This window comes from Mya arenaria, chromosome 11, assembly GCF_026914265.1.
Source record: "Mya arenaria isolate MELC-2E11 chromosome 11, ASM2691426v1".
Taxonomy (NCBI): Eukaryota; Metazoa; Mollusca; class Bivalvia; order Myida; family Myidae; genus Mya; species Mya arenaria.
The window spans coordinates 30,294,838-30,318,433 of NC_069132.1; the positions used below are offsets into that span (position 1 = coordinate 30,294,838).

Below are 23,596 nucleotides of genomic sequence, written 5' to 3' on the forward strand. Positions count from 1 at the left end.
AAGATATAAAATTCAGAATTTGAGCAAGCCTGGAAGACATTAACCAGTGCAGGGCTTGTGGGCTTGTGTTAATTTCGACTACTGATAAATCAACACTATTAAATATACATGCATCTATTCATGCCACCACTGTACCATATTACAATGGTTGAAATTATTGTTTGCACAAGACATAAACCAAATATTTTTTAAAGACGCACTCTAAAATAAGATTTACCACAATTAATAATATTGTTTTAAAATTTCCCAAAAGGATGAATAAATGTCAGAAAAAAATGTTTATTATGAAGGATACAGAGTTTAATTTGAAAAAAAAATGAGCATAAAACACAGTATATCTACCTAATGAGACTACAGTAGACAACAGTAAATATTTAAGCATTCACATATCATTTAATATTTTAGCCCTTTTCGCTATTAAATTACGGTTACAATTGTGTTGTAGTTAATATTTTCCATATATTTAGTAAGTAGTTTATCAGTCAAAATTTATGTTTGTTATACATGTGTTTGTATTGATTTTGAATAAGAGTGTCATTTTAATGTAAAAACAGGCTTAACTCTGAAGTAACAGAGGGAATTCACCCTACCATAAAACTTGACTTTTATGCTTACAAATACTTATATTATTGATGTTATCTACCCCACAACTGAACTCAATTGAGATTGAGATGCCCACAAAGACTGTCACCAAGTTTCGTCATGCTTGGATAATAAATAATTAAGTTACTGTCTGCACAAGGTTTTGCTGACGCCAACACATAAGCCACCACAACCAACGCCATAAGTAATACCTTTACAGGCAAATCAAAAGAAAGGAATTTAATCATATTTATTCTAAACAGGAAAATGTTGAGTCTGGTGGGTGAAAAGATACCTATTTCATTGGGGACTGCAGCCCAAATTCAGCCCCAAAAAGAGTAGGCTGACATTCCTGATATAACAAATTAACAAAATAAACACAAGAAAGAATAAATACCTTATAAACCTCAAACTGATCAGTGTATTCACTGTTCAACTGCTCCTGCTTTATTGTCTGTTGCTGCTGTAACTGTATTTGCCGATGTTGTGCCAGAAGAGCTTCAAACTGCCCCTGCGTCATACCTGCCGTCTGCTGGGCTACATTTGATTGAGCCCCAATGTTCTGACTCCCGCTCACTGGATTACTGACTGCCAACGTCACCATTACAGCTGGTCCGTATTTCAAAGGTGAACTCATCATGAGCTGCTGAGCAATGACATTACCTTGCGGGACCTGCTGATTTGATTGCGTAACAATATTTTTAGTATCAGACTCAGGTTTTATCTGCTGTGTGGCAACATTTCCCTGTACGGCTGAAGAAGCAGAAGTAAGCTGCAGGGGAGCACCTTGACCAGCAATGACAGACTTAGACTGGGTAGCCGTTACTTCAGCCAGGATTTCTGCTGCCTGACTTGTAGCAGACACCATTTCCACTGCAATTTCATCTTGTGAGTGGTTGTGGTGGTTTTCTAGGTGCCGCTTTAAAGACCTTGCATCACAGTAGCTTTTCTCACAATTGCCCACCATGCACTGATATGGTTTCTTGTCACGATGCGTCATCAAATGGCCATTGCTGAAAATAGAACTTTAATTTTAATATCTTTTACACACAAAATCAGGAATGTATCTATATATATATATATATATATATATATATATATATATATATATATATATATATATATATATATATATATATATATATATATATATATATAGTTATGTAAGTATTATACAGTTCTCTTATCGACTGTATCATTCCAAATTTCAATCACATCACCGAATATTGCTATTTACACATTCTTTCAATAAACGGCCTTTCGGCGATTGTGAATTCTTTGGGATAAATAGCAACATCTTCAGATGTGATTGGACATTAAAAATTTAAAACTGGTAATCTTGTAATTGTTTGTATTGTGTCAGCAGGACACATAAACTTAAATCAACATGTTGAAAAGTATTGATTTGGTGAATTTATTGTTGACATAAGTGATACGTATAAACTGTAAAGCGATTAAATTTTCCAGCGTTATTATGATGTCATATGATAAACATTTTCTGGTTATGGTCGGGTTCTTCTTTTACTGAATGAGTAATGGGCATGATTTGCATTATGGGGACAAGAGGCAATAGGCAAACAAACAAATATAGCAAAACTTACAGATGATCCTGTCGTTTAAACTTTTTATCGCAAGTGTTGCAGACAAATTTTCGCTCATCGCTATGAGTGAGCTTGTGTTTCGCCAAGGCACTTGTGTTGTTGAAGACTTTATGGCACTGGGTACACTCGAATGGACCCTGACCCTTCCCTGGGGACAACTGCTGGGCCTTTAGGGTCTTTGGACGGGGCTTACCCCCTTTCTTCTTTTCATCCATAGCCGAGTCTAAAAAATAATCAGTCCAATTTATTTTTTCCCTTTTAGAAATACTCTACGAAGATTTAGCTTTGCTCTCTATTTCCTTGATGAATAAAACACAGTATCGTAATGTACAGTATTGTATCATTAATAGAAATTTTAACCGAGAAATAATTTCACTCAAAAAACAAAAACAGAAAAACTCCTGAAATGCATCTCCTTTTCAAAACTTAAGGGATGGACTTTTTCGTCAGCGTTCTTCATACTTTTCAAAACTGGTGCTAACATTTAAGATGGTTAGACAAGTCTATTTGCTTTTGATATATGGCAAAACTTTTTCGTATGTGAAAAGGTCTTAAAAGGTACAACAAATAACCTTCACACTATATTATCAATGAAGTTAACCTGAAATGCTTGAATCACCGGATTCTGACACTATAGGATCAACAACCAAGGGAGATAATTCATCCATGAGTGGATCACCATCGCTTTCAAATAGGCGATATTGCTCTCCAGTTGTTTCGCCTAGACGAGAGGGGTTACCAATGCCGGAAAGAATTCCATCATCCAGGTTTCCAAGATTTCCGCCCACATCAAATGTGTTGTCTTGTAGAATTTCATTCTCACTGTAGTTTATGGCACTGAGCATTTCATCCCCCGGTCCAACCGCATGCCTGAAACAGAATGAGGAATAAATGCAATGAGTATACAGTTTTCTTAAAAATAAATGCCTTTGACATGACATACACCGGAACATTTGACATGAGAGCAGAGAGCATATTAATTTTGGGTTTTGTACATGTTACAGCACATGTGAACCAACAGCCTCGGAATGGTCATTGAAATAAGATTATCTTTAACTTTTACAGGAACAAATCGACAAATGGTACAGCTTCTGTTTCACGATTCAATATATTTTCGTTTAAGTCATGGATTGACATAAAAGCCTGACCAAACGACATTCACTAGCCGATCTATGGTCAGGTCAAGCTATGTTCGAGGCCAGCTAGACCAACTGGTTGTGTTCTGAATCAGTCAAAAGTTGCCATATTTGCCAAATAAACAATGCCAATGGTCAGACTTATAGACCCATTCCTCTAGCAAAATATATGACATTTTTCCAAATCTGCAGAAATATTTTCCAATCAAAATAAAAATAAAAAATATGTTTTTATGAAAATCTTGTTACCTGTACTTGTTCATTTAACATTCTAATGAATTGTGTGATTATGTAAGTATTTTTACCTGTACTTGTTCATTTAACATTCTAATGAATTGTGTGATTATGTAAGTGTTTTTACCTGTACTTGTTCATTTAACATTCTAATGAATTGTGTGATTAAGTAAGTGTTTTTACCTGTACTTGTTCATTTAACATTCTAAAAAATTGTGTGATGTAGGTTTTAGGGATTTTTGAATTCAGGAATATTTTCTTCATCACATCAGAGATCAGTATGCAATATTCACTGTCATGATTTATTGCAAAAGATATATTTACACTGACACGGGTGGTTGATATTTCAGCCACTTCAGGTCTATTGAAAGGGAAAAGAAACTAATGCTTTAATAATTTCCTTATATGCCAGAGACAGAAAAGTTTGTTCTTTTAACCGTAAAATTTCAATTTTTTTATGTAAAGCAATTATTTCTTAAAATGGCATATTTCCTGAATCAAATTTTCCCAAAATGTCTAAGAGTCTTTTTCCCAAAATGGGTAGATATTATTGCAAAATGTTTAAATGTTGAGCACATGCAAATGCTAACTGAAATTTGAGAATTACAAGTGTAATGGTATTGACCATTTACATGGTATTATATGTTTGACACTTGAACACTGGTCTAGTTCAGGTCTAGTAAGTTTTCAGTTACTGGACAACTGGTCCAGCTCTTAAAAAAGTTAATGTCGAACCCTCTCCATTAATTCAAAACAAAATATACAATTATACCCTAAAATTTGCGAAGTATTTGACAGGGAAGCAGGACTTTGTTGGCCACCATCACCCATATTTGCCATGCTGGAGGTGGTTGTGATGATAGAAAGAAGCCCGGGGGAGGGGCCCTTATCTGAATCTACTGCTGTGAGAAGTTTGTGCAACTGTGTCTGGCTGAGCATTGGTCCCCCAGGCTGACCTTCGATCCTGATCTGCTGTGACAGCAGTGGCAAGCTGGCATTCTCACTTAGCTTTAACACATGTCCAAATCCTAAAAAAGCAAACATAAAATACATAAAGTACATAAAATATTACCTTACCATGTTACTGTGAAGATTGACACGGAAAACAGATGCCAGTAACAAGCAATTGTGAATTGTAAGAAGGACTGGACAAGAAAATTCTGTATTAATTTTTCACTTAGAGGCTTGTTCCTTTGCAAAGTTCCACTTAAGGTTTACCACCTGTAATGGCAATGAATGGAACTGCAGTGTTTGCTTTATGTGTGGAGAGCCTATTTATTTTTTCATCCTGACATTGTATGCAAAATTTCAAAGACTACCTACCTTATTTTAAAGAAAGTTATTATATATAAATGACAATTGTTTGTATTGCTTGTTTAAAAAAATGTCTAAAATGCTTATTTTCATATAACGGAATTTAAGTATCTTAGTAATAGTAGAACTAGAACTCCTCTAGGAGTCAGCAGGGTTGCCAAAGAGACAAAAATCAGAAATTAGATCATGTACTGATACTGATATTACGTGTCTGATGAATGAATAAAGACATCTGAGGATATATTCTACAAGTAATATAAAGCGTACATTTCATATATGGCTTAAACATTTTTGAAAAGTGTCAATTTTGAAAATTCATATAATAGGGTGCAAAATTGATCTGAAAGTACCGGTAATACATTCTTTTTTTAAACAATATTATACATTGAATTAATTTCTTAAAGATATTCTCCTTAACTAATGTTAAATTAGGTTAACAATAATGTAAAATAAAGAGCAAAGGATGTCATGTTAAAAATTATTAAAACTATGCTTCATTTCATTCAAAAGAGTTAAGTGTGACGTCATTCTGCTGTTTGACGTAAATGAATACAAAAACTTTGGTGACAGGTAATCATAAACTATTATCTAAATAAGTCTTTTGGATGAACAAGCCCAAATTCATATACTTGTGCTTGGCATTACATTTTTAAACAAGCCCATCTGTATAAAACCCAGAATTTGATCAAGCCCGAAAAGCATTTAACCAGTGCAGGGCTTGTGGGCTTGTGCTTATTTTGACAACTGCATAAAGATAAGGTTTTCAGAAAGCTTCAGATATTGTAGCCGCTAAATAAATGCAATTGAAACCCAAGAAAACAAAACTAAAACTGGTCATGAAAACCCTTGAAAACAGGTGTGTAGACAATATCGGTGAAAACAGTGACGCTGTAATTCAATAAATAAGAGAAATAAGCAAAGATTAATGCTGAAATTTGATCCAAAAACAAAAGCGAAAAGGAGTAAACTGCGAGTGAGTGTGAGAATATCTAACATTTTTGTATTTTCAATGTGATTTAGACAATTTATATGTAAAAAAAATGCTTAATCGCTAACTAGATTTATCCCTGTTGTTAACAATGAAAAAAAATGTTAAACATATTTATTGAAAGTGATAATACTGGGTATGAAGTACCTCTGGTATCAATGTTAAATGTCAAAATGGTAAATGCTTTTGATCATAATAATACCATTTAAAAATGGAGTAAAATTATGTTGTTGTCAAGAATTCCCTGAAATAAGCAGTATGAATCTGAAATAGTACAGCAATATACTAGATTAAATAACATTGTTAGGGTTGGAATACAGTATACATCATAAAAAAACAACATTTGGTTCGGGTTACCCGACCCTACCTACGGAATAGCCGCCGACCCTACCGTTTTTATAGTCAGTTTGAAAAAAAAATAATGAAAAACTAAAAAAATAACAAAAAGCTGCTGTTCAATATGTAGTTTAAACATTAAATGCTTACAGGGTTTCCGCCAGGAATTTCATAAGGCATGTCGGAAGGGGAGGGTTTGGGATGGGTGTCCCCTCCCGACGTCGATTTTTTTTTATTTTCGTATCCAAAATGGTGCAATTTCCTGCATTTTAAACAAGTTTACAGTTATGTTCCTATGATTTAGAATTATCAACTCAAGTCCGATTACCATTAAAAATATTTGTGAAAAGGTTTAATGGTTTCTCTTCATTAATTATTGGTATTTCTCAAGTTTTCCGACAATACAATATCGACGGTATTGATCGACTCATGTTTCGTTTTGTTTAGTGCGGGTATTATTTATATTGACACCGTTGACGTCACAGCAAACCGTGTAAAGCAAGTTGCATGCTGGAACACAAAAGAGCCCGGAGCAAAGCAACTGCTCGTGGGTGTATTCATATTTAAAACTGCAACAGCTAATATTTTTAAAGTCGGGTCGGCTAAGTAATACCTTAAAGGGAATGAAATGTGTATTTCCGATTTATTTATCTTTTTACTAAATAAATTAAAAGAACGATAAAATAATCAAATTTAATAATAAGCAACACAAAATATAACTTTACACTAAACTAAAGATGGGAACGCGACTCAATTACATACGACGACATAGCATAACCCTTGTTTATAATAACACCGATATCTTAACACGGTTCTCAATTACAATTTAATAATTTAATTGGTTAACAAACGCACTCGGGATTAAAAAACAAAATAAAACGACACATGATTTATGTTACCGAAATCAATTAACAACTTATTGTTTACTTTGCGTTCATAGATGATTATAGGGACGAAGGTCACAATTACTACAGTGGTGTTTTTCGCCCATTCCTATTTGATAAAGAATAGGAGTTTGGTTAATTGCACTGTTGAACCTCACCGACACGCCTTCATGCTGTTGTCGATCCTGAATGGCTGATACAAATGCCGTAATAGTCCCGACACGCCTTCTGGCTGTCAGTCATCCATTGCAACCGTTGGAATCGCAACAAAACTGTGTATTGTCAAAACTGATGATTGTTTTGATAAGGGTTGCCGCTACGCGGATTAAAGCATGTCGGCATAATTAACGTGGGTCGGTAATTAGCCTTGCCAGCGGAAGGCACGTCGGGCCCGACAAGCCATAAAGGGCTGGCGGAAACCCTGGCTTATATAGAAGATAACTTTAACAACATTCTCCAATGATGAAAATGGTATTCATATAAAAAAAAAAATAAAAAAAAATAAACAAAAATAAAAAGCCTACCTACCCTACCTATTTTTGAAAAGGATGTAACCCTAACCAAACAATTTTTTTTTTAGGCCTAAGTCAATTAGATTAAATGAAAATGAATGCACATGTGCACTTAGATTTGTAGTTGTAATAAAATGTTTATTCAAACACACACCAGGGTATACATGGTCATCAGAGGACTGGGAAGCAGCTGTTTGTGCTAGAATCTCCAGGTTGCCAGGAACGGAGATTTCTGGCGATGTCACTAGTCTGGAATGACCAGAATGGTCCATGATCCTTGTGTTACATTGCAACCTAGAAATAAGAAATGAATATAATTGCAATATTAGATGCGAACAGATTCTACAAATAACAGAGAAAATGCACAGGATTTAATAACTGTTTAACAACCAAATGCTAAAACCGTATAGTTGCCATTTCGTCAACACTTGAATGATTGATTTTTTTTAAACAGAGATATTTAATCACACTTATTTTCTACACTCTATATCACATACTATTCACATGTCAGAATCAATACTCATATAATTACATTACTTGATAAACAAATGGAAAGTAGAAAAAAATACTGTCAATTAGTAAGTTGACAAAGCAACAGGAAACCTACGCATTGTTGGCAGAATTAATTAAACGCATGAATAGAAAAAAATATTAACAATTCACATATTGTATCAGATGATCGAAGAGTTCTCTCACTAGTGTTGTTGACTGTGTGCATGGTTGTGTAAATGAAAGTGGGTGGGGTAACGTAATCAACGTAAACATTCGGCTTGTTTGCGACGGTAAAGACCAAAAATGCAATCATAAATGACAAAAGCATGTGAATCAAGTATTGAACTAACCAAAGAGTATGTTGTTATAATGGTATCCAATCTAAACAGGGTGCATAATTTGCAAATTTGTGTAGTTTTGGGCTGCTTGCTTATTTACTGAACCAAATCACACAATATGGCGATTGCACTATATTGTGCAGAAATCGCTGACAGCTTTTCCAAGATTATTGTATATTTTTTAACTTTGTGTTAAAAAAATTTGGAAAATATACAAATTATTTAAGATTTCCAAGGTACTATTTAAAATGGCACATTTAATCGTTTCGTGAAACTTTTGATGGCGGAGTATTATATTTCGTAGAATAAATAGTGCATGATGTCACTTTAAAGTTTACTTCCGTTGCACTGACCTTGCTAGTGAAAATGTTTGGAGTCACACGACCAGCGTTGAGTCTTTTAAGACCTGTTGCACAACAAACAAACCTTCTTCAAAAGGCCAACTTTACTTATGGGGTACCCAAAGTACGAATGAATAAACACGTAAGTTGTTGTTACTCTCAAAATGTTTGCATGAAGTTGTGATCTGTTCGTACCTTTCCCTCTCGAACCTGTCCGAGACATTCATTTTGTGTTCGCCCTGTGGGGCAAGCCTAGAAAGCATCTGTGGTCTGCTGTAGCTCAACTTTACTTTCAATAATTGTACTTTTTTTTTATTCTTAAAATATTGTTGAAAATAATTGATTGTATTGTCATTATTAAATAGATTCATATAAAGCTACAGTACTCTAGGTTGATGCAGATTTTTTTAATTTTAATGAATTTTCATATTTAAATCATTTGACTTTAATGATAAACAAGCATATGATGAGCTGCTGTCCAATGGGCTTGTCTAAAATATTATACAGAATTCTTCCAATCCCTAACGTCTAAACAGGTTTGTGCAAAAATATATTTAGTAGGGATGCTAGTCCAAATAATTGTACGTTGACGGATTTTTTTTAGATTTTTGATATGGCAAATCCTTCAAGTACAAACTGTTTAGTATCAAAAGTGGGTAGATATTCTGATCAGGATTCCGGGTTAAAGCAATGCGTCTATAAAATATCATAAAAACAAGAAATATTACCAGATAATGTTATTTAATATTAGTTCCGTACACAAAAAAATAAATATCCAACTTATAATTATGAGGAATATAGCTCCGAAGTCTGGTCCCCTTAAACTCAAACTCAAATAGACCAAATAGAAGCGGTCCAGAGGAGGTCAGCGCGTTGGGCGATGGCTGACTTTGGCCGCACCTCCAGTGTCACTGACATGCTACATACCCTAAAATGGCGCCGCCTAGATCTTCGGCGCATTGACTCCAGATTGTCCCTCATGTACAAAATTACTAACCAGTTGGTGGCAATCCCCATTCAAGATTTCCTCATCCCTCTTACTAGACAATCCCGCCATTACCATCCCTTATCATATAGGTTAATCTCTGCCACAACTGACTACTACAAGTACTCCTTCTTCCCCAGGTCCATAGTACTATGGAATGATCTCCCCCCAGATGTACCCCTTCTTCAAACCCTAGAACAGTTCAATGCTGCTGTCAGCTCCATTGAACACAATTCACCATAACCTGTTCTTCACTCCTATTTTTTAACCTTTTAAACCATTTACAAATGTTTTCCCCTCCCTTTATATTTGTATTTTGGCCGGAATTCTTTTAACTTCTACTAACAATCTTTGTGGCTTGACACGCACAAAAATGTCTACGTCCCTGTAAAGGGTTCGACAGTACAGGAAGATAGATGAGTTTGACCGGTTTTCTTCATTTCATTCTGTCAAAACATAACGATATATACATGAAGGGCACCTGCAAGGCTTCAGGGCACAATTTTGAAACAATTGGAACATTTCGGCCATGGCCGAGTTGTTACGATTGTATAAACAAGGTTTATCTCGAAGCTTGTCGGAGGTGGCCGAGTTATAACAATTGGATCGAGTTGTTCCCCTTGGCATAATTGTTGTCTGTGTCAGTCAACTTTCGTTTTATTGAAAAGGTAAACAGTGTGTTTTAATGCATTAAATGCTTGTTTTGTAAAACTTTTCACTTACATGGTAAAATATGAATATAAACCTTTATTATCCATTTCAACAATAAAATACAACACTTCATACAATTTCAATATTTTTAAAACACCCCCGTTTTTTTGCACAAACCCGTTTAGACGTTAGGGATTGGATGAATTCCGTATAACATGTCTATTATTTTAGACTAGTAGGGATACAAATGAATATCCGATCGAACAATTGATATTTGAATGCCAAAATCAGTATTCGAATATTCAATATTTTTTGTTTGATAATTAAATAATTTTGCTTACAACTGTTGTTGTATTCGCTTGTCTTGTTTTTGCAACGATTGGCCCCTAATGCCAGAGGCATAAACGTGATGACACGATACACGCGTCTTGGGACCAATAATTAATTCTCCCAGACGCGTCATATGTTGATTAGGGACATATCTTTGGGACAATAATCAGGACTGGCTATTAAACAAGTTTAAATTATTTTCGTTAAGTTTAAATGACCATTCCAATAACTGATATAAGGAATCCAAAGTGGTGTAATGCCACCAATTAAGCTGTAAAATATTGCTCAAATCGTCGTAATGATATGAGTGACATGTGCTAGTTATTTGTCTTCACTGTTATCCATGTTTCGATATAACGTTCATGCTTAGAAATGTAACTTTATAGAATAGAGTTTTAGGACATAGTGTAAAAAGATGAGTGAAAAGTCATGGTTATTTTCATTTTATTATTAATCTAATTCCCGAGTTGGCTTGGTTATCCATAGTTATATTTAGTAGAGGACAATCACAGAACGAGGCTGCTCGTACAGAACGACCCTCCCTTATTGCATAATGACATTCAACCAGGGTCTTGTTTACAAATATGAATGCAGTGGAATTGAAATGATATTTGTTTTTTGTTTTTTCAAAATTTATTTGTTGGATTCTTTTTTGGAAATGGGCAATTTCAGAGGCTAATTTCGGAAACAGGCTTGGCCGTCGTGTTTACCGGCTAAGAAGAGTTAAAAGGCTCTGCTTATTACTATAGCGAATGATACATTCATTTTTGTAAAAGAATATTCGATCGAAAGAATTACCGAATATTCAAATATCAATTTTGCCATTCATTTGCATCCCTAGTATTTAGAGATGTATTTTATGTTTGAAATTGATGATAAAGGTTTATATTCATATTTTACTGGAAAGGTAAATCCTGTGTTTTAATGCATTAAAAACTAGTTTTGAGCAAAATATCTTTGCACTCGCAGTATAAATTATGTATACCTTTATCTATTTCAAACATGAAATACTTCTAAATACAATTTCAATATTTTTCAAAACCCTCCTGTTTTTGCACAAATTTGTTTTAATAGACGTTAGGGATTAGAAGAATCCTGTTTAACACGTCTATTATTTTAGACTACTCTTGGTATATACATATGGAACTGGGAAGTTGCATGTATTAAACAACATGTACTAGATGCAACGGTTCTAAACAAAAAGCACCACTTAATGTACTTTAAATGCCCAATAATTTGTTTATTGAGTTTTATTTCAGTAAATTTATTAAATGATTGATTTGAAAGTACCAATATTTACTTAATATAGTAAATGGTTTATATGTCTGTGATACCAGTAATTTAAATTGGCTCTGTGATACCAGTAATTTAGATTGGCAATGAGATTGCTTTGATGTAATAATATCATTATTTCATGCAAATGGATGTTATTTTTTATTTCAGATGAAGTATGCTCACGGTGTTCTTTTGACGGCGATAGTGCTTGGGCCAATGCTCTGGATGTGTGCAAACTTCGAGAATTACAGGAACCCCAAGAAATAGAGGCTCTTTGGCAGTGTGAATTTATGGCAACTTTCAACATGTTTTTGACTAACTTTTGTAAAATTTGATTATTATATCAACAAGAAATGCTGGGCAGTTTACATCAGTGCTGGAACTATGTGGCTTTATAACTTCAGGACATAATTTTTTACCATATTTACAATATCTGAGTTATTAACAACTTTACATACAGTAAAAGTTTTATTAGTTTACATGGAGTGTTTTGTATTAATCAATAATCATGTTGGTAATATTTATGTATAGAAATGTTTTAAGAAATAACGGATTTGATAAATTGGAAAATGTTTGTTGATTTTCTTTTTTATGCCAGATCATCACAGTGTGTTCTTAAGAACCAGCTGCCGGCCATAATAGACGGTTCAAATAGCAATTGGGCCAGTTCAAATTAGGAAAGAAAGGTGAATTTTATGTACACTGAGTAGCAGCTGGTTGATACCTTTACTAAATAAGATGGTTCAACCAAAATTTATTGAGAGCCCTGGATCATATTTGCAAAAGGTCTCAAGTCTCACACTGAATTTAGAAACAATATATTTAGTCACAAAAAGATTCAGTTCTCACAGGAGGAATTGGCACATGTATATATAATTTTTGTCATAGGTTTAAAATAATATTATGAAATCCTATCAAAAATATGCTTTTACTGTGAGCTTGTTTTCATTGATTTCAAAAAAATTGGTAACAGATAAATAGTTTGCAGATTTAAATCATTGATTACCATTCTATATATTAATGCTCTATTGCACAACCTTCACACCAGTAGCACAACCACTACCATCAAATTTTGGCCAACATTTTCTTAAAACAGCGTACATAGTTAAACCAGTCACTTGTAATTAAAAACGGAATGAATACCGTGTGCAGATAAATCCAACATGCATTTAATCACAATCCCAATATTCCAAAGAAATGCTTGAAATTTTATAAAAATGAGTCCAAGCTGACAAACTACCTTTCAAACAATTTTCTCCCTTCACCAGTGGTAATGGTTGTGCATGATTCCCACCCAGGGTTCTGTCAATTCGAGTCTAATCTCAAACTCCTCCATGATACCTTTGGTAAATGTGGTTGGCCGCCATGGAGACCACAATATCATGTCATGTTTTTGAGGTTTTATTATAACTGGACATATGGGTCACCTTAAATGGGTGGCATCAACAGAAGTTGTCCGCTCTTTTCAATCATCACAAAACTAAAAAGTGTTTGTCTAAATATGACCAAGTTCAATACCTAGACAAAAATTCTCAGTCAGTCTAAAGTAATTGCCATTGAATAAACAAAAATTAACAGAATTGACAAGTCTGCTCTCTTACTTTGGCAAATGCACACCATTTAACACCAAACAAATGGGACGCTCATGTTCTGTGATAGCTGGCGCTCCTGTTGTTTGTTTGCATAATATGGCCTTAACCTGTCGTGAACATCGCGAAAATAACAGACTTTTATTTTAATATGAGTTAGTTAAATATACAATACTTTTGAGATTGATTCTTATGTTATACAGATGTTATATGGTTATCATTTGTTTAAACTTTAATTTTTATTACCGTAAGCTTTTAACAATATTACAGTTTAATCATTTAAGTATAACATTTTTCATTAGCACCGTTGACCTTGTAACTAATCGCTATGAGTCTACCGATGTTATTCAACGGTGTCATTGCTCCGGCGGAGTCGCACGAATAACACATGAATTCGTGCTACTCACAATACTCGTGCACTTCATGTTGGTTTTGGCGGTAAATAATAGTTTAAAAGACCTTTGTTGGGCATTTAAGAAAGAGTTAGAAAAAGTTAGAATAAAAGAGTTAAAAAGTGAATTAAAAGGAATTATAATTAAAAAGAGTTACAAGTGATTTAAAAGGAGTTAAATAAAAAGAATTTATAGTTAAAAAGAGTTACAAGTGATTTAAAAGGAGTTAAATAAAAAATAAGTTATAAAGGTTTATAACATCGGACTATCAATTATAAATTGGATATATGACAAATTGTTGGATTATAATAGTTAGAAAGTGTTAACATCTGGAAATAAATTCTTTACTTACTGTTCACTATTTAGGACATTTACTGTGAATTGTTATTGGAATTAAAATTGTTAAAACTGTAAAAATAAAGAAAGAAACAGTTAAAGATTGTTCACATATTCCACTCTATGAAATCTATGTGCAGAGCCCATATTGGATTCTGGTCAGGTAAAGGTCAAAGCCTCAATGCATTCATGGACAAGAGCCCTGACTTTTCTCTTGCACCCATGAAATTTTGGTCATGTTCTACTGCATCAAAGCGAAGTGCTGAACTCGTGTGAGAACCTTGGCAGATTAATGTCAAGGCCACAACACAGTCATGGGCATGAGCTATGTTTTCAAGTTTGCTCCAGAGCTCCACCTACTACTATATATTGACAGTACGTTGGTGGCCTCTTCCACTTGTGCTTGTTCTGGTGGAGAGTAAAATCCCTGCCGAGTTATGTGAGAAGTCATGATATGAAGATCCAAGTGTTTAAAGGCTTAATGGCTGCACCTGAAGGATTTCACAGCAATTTTGGTCAAATATCATCTAGGCAATCTGCCTAACCACTTAGGTCAAAATACAGTGTCCAGGGTTTGAGGTTTTGTTTCTTGTGGGCTAAATATTTTTAACACAAAATGACATTGAAGGATTTAATGAGACTTTGGTCATATGTTTTAACTCATTTACTTTAAGTGCAGACCAAGCGTTGAAAGAATGAAATAAGGATATTAATCTTACACAAGGTACATGTTCTTTTGAAAGGGTCTGTACTCCGTATGGTGAAATAGCGAAAAAAATGGAAAATTGTCGAAAACTGCCATATACTCGGTATCGATGTGTACAATGCATTGAAACTTACTTACTGAAGTACCACATAGTTTACAATTAATTTATTTTTCGCAGTTTTTTCGTATTTTTCCATTAAAAAAGATTACTAGGTATGTCTACCTAGTAGAATTTGTTCCTTATGCGTGATTGGCTAGTCGATGTTATCACGTGATATTACCAAGTTAGGTATATAGCTTAAATATTCCAACTGTTTAGGGTAAGCCTTCGTAGCACAGTAGATACAACACTGGACTGCAATTTTGGTGACACTGATTCGAAACAGGTCTCCGTCTCAATATTTTTTTTACATTTTGGTATTTTTTTTACAATTATGATATCAAAGAGTAAAACCTTTTATTTAATAATTGTCCTGAGATTAAAACTATGTCAAATTTGTCTGAAGGCCTATTCTTGATTGTGAAACTGGCTGAGAATTATTGTTTTCATCAGTGGTCATTTAGTCAATCGTCAGGTCACTGCTTTCACATAGGATGATTTAATGTTAAAGGTAGATGACTCCCAACTAGTAGATCACCCAACTGAACCGAGGTCAGTTTGTCAAAAGTCAAGGTCACTGTTGGAGTCTCCTACTTTTTTTATAAAATTTTGTCCTGACAGTAGTTTGAAAATGGTTTCATGTAATAACACTTTACACCTGGCTCTATACTGGTCGATGACCATCCTTGACTTGTCCTCACTCATGCCTCAGTGTTTTGAATAATTATATAATCCAGTGAAAACACTCATCCATTTACTTATTAGACTAGGACCAAAGATACTTATTGAATACTCTTCCAGACCGTCATATTGTAAAAATCCATTGGTTTAGACTATTGAGTTTACTAAATAACAAAAATGGTATCAAATTTGTTTATTTGTAGAAATATAATTGGAAATAGAAATTATGCATGACTACTGGCTTTATACATATTGTGTTGTTAAAGATACACTTCTAGTATTATAACAAAAATATCACATACATAAAGGTCAAACAAGGAAACCGGATTAACATTTTTTCTGGATATGTCATGTGACTTGTAATTCATATAATAAAATCAAACAAACAATCAATTTTTATAACACAATGGTAGATCATAAAATGCTGCAAAATATTCATTTAATAACAGTATATGAAACACATTACATAACTTAGGAACAAAAAACCTTTAAAATTCAACAGATTAAAGAAGGTTTGTGTTGCTGTGAAATTATGTATAGGGGAGTGGAGATTGTTTACTGGTATGTATTTATTGTACATGCAAAAATATATCACAGATGAGAATCATTTATAACTAACAAGCACATACAGCTTAAAAAATAATGTTATTTTGGGCTGCAAACATCAACAAGAACAACACACTTCATTTTGCGAAACTGCTAACAGTTGTGTGATCAAATTCCCTTGTACAGTACAAATTTACAATGCCATGCCTTTCAAATATGATCTCACAAACATGTACCCAGTTAAGTTTCATAAATTAGACAGAAACAAGAGATGTTTGTCAAACATTATGCCCCCTGAGCGCCAAGTTGCCAGAAATATTTGGACAATTGAATGAAATATGCATGGACTGAAATGACAGCTGATTTGTCATTGGATGCATATGAGGCAGGTCATCTACTGGTCATACCTAATCTTCATGTCAAGTTTGATGACCATAGGTCCGGGAATTGTTGAGTTATCACTCGGACAAGCTTTGGTCTTCCAACAGACCGACCGACATGTGCAAAGCAATTATATAACCCCTCTGCTTCGAAGGGGGGCATAATTAAACTAGATGTTCACTGAAAACTGATACTTCAACTCATGCATTTAGTGACATATAAATTTCTACTGTCTACTATATAAGACAAATATCAGAACAATACTCTTACTTTAAAACTTTACTGAAGAAAATATATCCTTGATGATCATCTATCTTAGTTTGAAACAAACATGGCACTTAGTGGATAGAGGAGCTTGAGGCAAATTTTCTCCAAAATTGCATAAGATGCACTTTACTTATGATAACTTAAGAAGGCAAATAAATGCCCAACTAAAATAGTAACATAAAAGAAAATCATTTCTATACAAACATTTATACATCAATCCCAATCATCTGTGCATGCATTAAAAAAATATGGACAATCAGAAAACCTTTTTTCAGCTTACAGTCACACTGACCTTGACCTTTGACCCACTGACCTCAAAATCAATAGGGTTCATCTGCTGGTCATGACCAATAAGCCTACCTAGTATGAGGTCCCTGGGTCAAAGCGTTCTCAAGTTATTGATCGGAAACCGTTTTTCATGTTAAGGTCACACTGACCTTGACCTTTGACCCACTGACCTCAAAATCAATAGGGTTCATCTGCTGGTCATGACCAATACACCTACCAAGTATGAGGTCCCTGGGTCAAAGCGTTCTCAAGTTATTGATCGGAAACCGTTTTTCATGTAAAGGTCACACTGACCTTGACCTTTGACCCACTGACCTCAAAATCAATAGGGTTCATCTGCTGGTCATGACCAATAAGCCTACCTAGTATGAGGTCCCTGGGTCAAAGCGTTCTCAAGTTATTGATCGGAAACCGTTTTTCATGTTAAGGTCACACTGACCTTGACCTTTGACCCACTGACCTCAAAATCAATAGGGTTCATCTGCTGGTCATGACCAATACACCTACCAAGTATGAGGTCCCTGGGTCAAAGCGTTCTCAAGTTATTGATCGGAAACCGTTTTTCATGTAAAGGTCACACTGACCTTGACCTTTGACCCACTGACCTCAAAATCAATAGGGTTCATCTGCTGGTGATGACCAATACACATACCAAGTATGAGGTCCCTCGGTCAAAGCGTTCTCAAGTTATTGATCGGAAACCATTTGGTATTCCGACCGACAGACAGACAGACAGACAGACAGACAGACAGACCGACCGACATGTGCAAAACAATATACCCCACTTTTTTCAAAAGGGGGCATAAATATAAAAGAATGTTATATGGTTACAGTGGTCGAAATTAGCACAAGCCAGCAAGCCCTGCTCTGGTAAAATGTCTTCCGGGCTTGCTCAAATTCTGAATTTTATTTAGCAGGGCTTGTTCCTAGACATGATTCCATGCAATAAAACAAGAGTTCGGGCTTGTTCATCCAAAAGTCTAATTTCGATGACTGTGGTTAAGAAAACACCATTTCCTTACAAAAAACGTTATGGGGTCCATTAATTTATTTTTATTCTAGATTTAAAAAAACAACAACTACTAAACATTTCACATTCTGGAAACAATATGTTTAAGCATTTGGAATGGGACTGAAAACACAACAATGTACAACCACTTTGATGATATGACACTACACATCAGGGAAATTATTATACACATGGTTTATATGTCAATGTACACACATATCACATAAAATGGTAAAAAGCTAAATAATATCAAGCATACATTTATGCCAATGATATAACAGTATGAGTTAACAATTTTAAATAAATATCATTTAACAACTTATAAAATTGTTAATGTCATTATTATCATTTTAATACTGAGTAATTCATACACTTGCTACACTTGAAGAATTGAGTTCTGGTAAGGGTTTATTTTTGACAATTAAGTCAAATCCAGCTACTGATTTAAATATTAAGTGGGACCTCTGCACAGCTCCTCCCCCACTAACCTTTTAGTGTTGGCACGGATGTCCCAATACCTGCTTTTACTTATGAGCAAACTGCTATAGTAATCCAGTTAATGAAACCAATCAATGACAAGCACAATTGTAATGATTGCATTTTTAAAAAGCTTTCTGAATAATTAAATATGAATTTGCTACGTGGTCTCAATGGTGAAGAAATAATTTGCAAACATTAAATAAAAATACAATTGCAATAAGTTGACAAGTTCCAACATAATGTAGTAAATGCATGCTAGTTTTGTAATGCTTTCATAATGATAGTATACCATGCCGGTGTAATCAGAGTTGTGTTCAGTACAGTCCTTTATAAATCTGCTGCAGCAAAAATGAATATTCACATGTTGACATTGTTATGAAATCATGAAATACAACACATGAAAAATTTGATAGCATTATACCTTATACCATAAAGTTCTGAGAGAACAACATATTCTTTCATTAAAGTACATTGAAGACTGCAGTTTCAAATCTTTTTGACAAAATATGAACAAATAACTGATCCTGGATAACCCACAAAGACTAGAATGGAATCATTAAGAATGACTTGCCGGTATAAGGTTCGCAATGGCAAAATAGTGTTTCTGGTTCCATCAGACAACATAATAGTACAACTTTACTTCAGTTTTCCGCTTTTATAGGTCATAAGAGGACACCTTTTTCCACACAGTACCCCCATGTTTAATGATTAATATATAGTATAGATCACTGCTATTTGACCTAATGAAAATGTTTGATATGGATATATTACCTGACGCAAACATGTATTGATGCATTAAATTTACACAAAATATATCATTCAGTTTCTGGCAAAGATGGCATTTTTAAATATTGTTTGACCAAGATAACCTGATCCTGACCTTTGTAAATGCATATATTATACAATGAATAATTTATGTAAGAGCTAGTATATCAGTTTCATTGAGCAATTCTTGCATTCTCAGTCACTGCAAGTTTGACAATGGTCACTTATTTAACCAGTCATATCTAGGTTTGAATCCTCTCCAAACCCATTTCTTTTTATTTATTTTGATCGCAAACTAAATGGTGACAACACATACAAAAGCTGCATAAATTATATTTTCTTTTTACCATAGTATACATGGCCCCTTATAACAGGATAAAAATAAGCTCACTATGTTTGTAAGTCTATTTTTTGCTTAATATCAACTTCTTCAATAGTATTTAGACTTCATATAGGAATTATCCGTATGATAATCACAACACATTTTTCAGTCATCAAATTCAAACTGAAGGATGTATTTTGGCTAATTGAAATAAGCGTCTTAAGTCTGTTAAACTTAATAAGTTTCAAGAAATCGGGCCAGGTCTATTTAAAACTACTGGAAAACCAGACAGTGATTAAAGAACTATTCATGAAAATACCAACGTGCTGTAAAATCAACAGTGATTTTAACCCAACAAACTAACAGACAGTAGATAAACTAAGCATAAAATGAAACTATCATTACATATAACAGGTGTGCATTGGATTTGTACTCAGATATTAAATGATAATTTCTTAGACCCAAGAAAGCTTCCAAATGAACTATTGAGTCAGTTGAGAATAGGTCAACAAGTAAAACATGTCACGATAATAAACAATTTACTTACGGTACTTACTTACTTACTTACTTACTTACTGTTAATGACCCTTTAAGCAGTTTACTGTGTGTTTCATCTTTATGACCATTACTAAAAGCATACATCTATATGTTTAGAAATTAATTCAGCTGTGAAAATATGGATACCAATAGAGGTCAGGAGGATCAGGTCAATTTGGCTTGACTAAATACATAGAAACAAGATTGATAATATTTTGTTACATATACCGTATTTTCTCGACTATAAGGCGATTCGCTTATAAGACGGCCCCCTAACTTTGCCCATGAAATCTGGTGCTTTTTGTTTCGACTCGCTTATAAGACGGGGTCAATTTTTAAGCAAATCTAAAATGCTAAAATTCTTCTTAAGTACATAATAGTGACTGTATATTATATATAAAATAAGGATATGCTAGTAATCACTGAATGAAATATCGCTAATAATTTTTATGCTCAAAATAAGGAGTTAGCATCAAATGGATTGGTTATGGTTTGGTAGGAGAATTACGTAAAGTTTTTAAGACAAGTTCTCCACTTCTTCATAATTGCATTATCACTTATTAATCATTCTTCGATGTCCTATTCAATAATTAAAAGCAAGAAATTTGATTATAGGAAAGGAAATAATAGGAATTTAAAACAATTAAATTTAAGTTTGAGCATTTTCTATTCCAACTGATAACTTCTCTTGGAATCAGAAATTTAACCATCGTGCTTCTTTCCAGATATTTTTCTCTCATTTTTTGTTAGATATTTCGAAATATGAAAAACATTAAAAAAATAGATGAAAAACATTAAAAAATAGAAATCATCAAAGATTTTCCTTTTTTCTGATTTTTTTCTCTTATTTTCTTTATCAGCGTTACACATTTCACAATGCGCAAAAAAGGTACAAAATAAAAATCATCAAACTTCAACTAATAAAGAAACATCAATTTTCTTAAAATTCGAAGTGGAAAAGACAAAAAAGACCTTCTACGGTTATTGTTATTCACAAAAGAGATAAATAGAATTACAGATAATGTACCACATTACATGAACAGTGTATGATATGAATAAGCATGCGAATAATTAGTTTATAAATCAAAGTTTTAATTAAAAAAGGATTTTCTATCTTCAGAATGACTTTGATCCCATTAACAATGGAGTGACCAAAAACACATCATTTTCCCTTATATCAATCCTGTAATAACTTTAACACCAATGCCACTATTCAAAATGAAGCTAAGGCAGTGCAATCTAACAAAAAAAATTCTCCTAAGTTCTATCCTGTAATGAATTTGACCCCACTGTTAGTCTACGCTGTTGACCAGATTAAAACACATTTTTTCGCCGTTTTATTTTCGGAATGACCTTGAACCGACAGACATTCTGCTGGATCCATGGCGCCGTATTGAGCTGGAATCCACCGGAGTGTGCTGGAGGTAAACTTCAATTTGAAGGTTGTTTTCCAGGGGTAACACCTTCTGGACTTTATCTCCTTCCCCTCCCTCTCCTGAAAGTTTACAATACATTTAACGTCATTAAACTTTAAGATTCCCTGTCACTCTGCAGTTTTTAATCATATATGAGATAATTGTTCCCAAAATATTCCTACACTATGAGATAAATACCTCTTACACATTTATTTCTCTGAAAACAGAAAAGCTGGAGAAAAAAGCTTAGCAGATTCAATCCAGCACAGCATGGGTGGATGCCAGTTTTCCCCTGTTCTTTTTGTCTACATGCATATTCTAAAGCTATTCAATGAACAAGACTGCATTGGGTAAGCGAATCCCAACTTAAGAAACTACACAAACATGTGTGTATTGTCAACCCTAACGTGTGAACCAAGTTGGATGTCAATATCTGTACAAAAGTACTTGAGAAATGGCCAACATTTCAGGAAATGCTACAATTGTTTCGTATGTTTATGCTATATGAACGCATGAGGGCAAGTGTACCACTTCTTGGGGATTTGACAAGGATGCCCTCCAGCATAAATACGCACAAGAAACAGGATCAATTCTTTTATTATATACCCATCATAAATTCACATGCAATACATATCGTAAATTACGGTAGGCCGTATTCCACTCTTGTGACGTCACGTCATAACAAGTAACGTCGGGCAATGTTAAAATGACGTCATTAAACAAAATAATGCGTCGTTAATATGACATTTATTATGAAAACATGAGGCTTTTAAGTGATCTAACCAGTAATGTATATAATAAAAGGGTTATTAGTACTGCGTTTGATCCAGGAGGTTGTATTCGACTCGACTGGATTTCGTGAAATCCGAATCTGCAAATATCCACTCAAGTTGAATACAACCTCCAGGATCAAAACGCAGTACTAATAACCCTATTATATTTACATTTTAAATAATTCCTTATCACAGATAAAATAAATTGGTAAAATCTTCTATTCATTTAAAAAGAAAGTTTAGCTAAGCATTTGATTGTGTCAAAGAACAGCCAATATTGAAATAAACAATGACTGATCACAGCTTCTAGCATGTTAATTAGTTAAACAATACAAACGTACCAACATCAAGTTTTCTCTACAAAAAAAGACTAGGAGAATGTTATTATTCACTTTTCAAGATTCCTACACTAACAAACACCATAGCTATGGCCTCTCTCAATTTATTCGGAAGAAAATAAACTGAAGTTACCGCTGAACAGTGTCTTTATAGTGTACGCCCTAGATGCCAGGTGCTCCTTCCCCTCTCGTTTGATGTCGAACTTCAACAGAGTATCGCCATGGATCCCCATACCGCGATCAATCTGGAAAAACAGCTTGGTATGTAGATTTAACTGTTTTGATTAATCATAAAAATTGAAAGCACAGCTATGGTCTATTAACCTTATTCATTCTTACTGTACAGGTAATGCAGAAACATTATGAATAAATTATCTTCTTTTTTATACTGAAATAACACATTTCAATGACGTTATCCTGACATAGGCCAGTAAACAGTAGAGCAACAGTGTAATTGTTGGGAATTCATAATATCTAACACTTTATATAGGCAATTTCTGTGTCTAGGAAGAAATTGATAACGAATATTCCACAGTGTTACATGACTTACATCAATGGGTAAGTTGACAATGGTCTGTGTTGCCTTTATAAGGGGAGATTTCGCAATGACGCGGTTTCCAAATATCAGCCGTAAACGACGCCTGTTGGGTCTAAAAAGGAAAGTAATCAAGA

General features: G+C 34.1%; 2 protein-coding genes and 1 long non-coding RNA gene across 9 annotated transcripts in view; 1 reads left to right on the forward strand and 2 right to left on the reverse strand.

Annotated features, from left to right (window-relative positions):
- LOC128207962 (uncharacterized) overlaps window positions 1-8,271 on the reverse strand; it is a 48,146-nt gene extending 39,875 nt beyond the window's left edge. Inside the window, exons 1-6 of the mRNA XM_052911188.1 lie at window positions 8,244-8,271; window positions 7,742-7,881; window positions 4,326-4,581; window positions 2,785-3,053; window positions 2,184-2,406; window positions 980-1,595 (exon numbers count right to left, since the gene is read on the reverse strand). Of these exons, the coding sequence (XP_052767148.1) occupies window positions 980-1,595; window positions 2,184-2,406; window positions 2,785-3,053; window positions 4,326-4,581; window positions 7,742-7,859 (1,482 nt within the window). The 5' untranslated portion in view covers window positions 7,860-7,881; window positions 8,244-8,271. The remainder of the gene's footprint in view (window positions 1-979; window positions 1,596-2,183; window positions 2,407-2,784; window positions 3,054-4,325; window positions 4,582-7,741; window positions 7,882-8,243) is intronic.
- A 466-nt stretch (window positions 8,272-8,737) lies between these two features.
- On the forward strand, window positions 8,738-12,573 carry LOC128207501 (uncharacterized). Its single transcript, XR_008256718.1, has 2 exons — window positions 8,738-8,900; window positions 12,168-12,573. It is a non-coding gene; the product is annotated as an uncharacterized LOC128207501 (long non-coding RNA).
- Window positions 12,574-15,991: 3,418 nt separating this feature from the next.
- The window catches only part of LOC128208010 (uncharacterized), a 65,844-nt gene continuing 58,239 nt past the window's right edge, over window positions 15,992-23,596 (reverse strand). For all 7 annotated transcript variants that reach the window (XM_052911284.1, XM_052911281.1, XM_052911279.1 and 4 more), the window contains 3 exons: window positions 23,475-23,574; window positions 23,058-23,169; window positions 15,992-21,893 (listed from right to left, as the gene is read on the reverse strand). In XM_052911284.1, coding sequence (XP_052767244.1) covers window positions 21,736-21,893; window positions 23,058-23,169; window positions 23,475-23,574 — 370 coding nt within the window. In that variant the 3' untranslated portion in view covers window positions 15,992-21,735. The remainder of the gene's footprint in view (window positions 21,894-23,057; window positions 23,170-23,474; window positions 23,575-23,596) is intronic.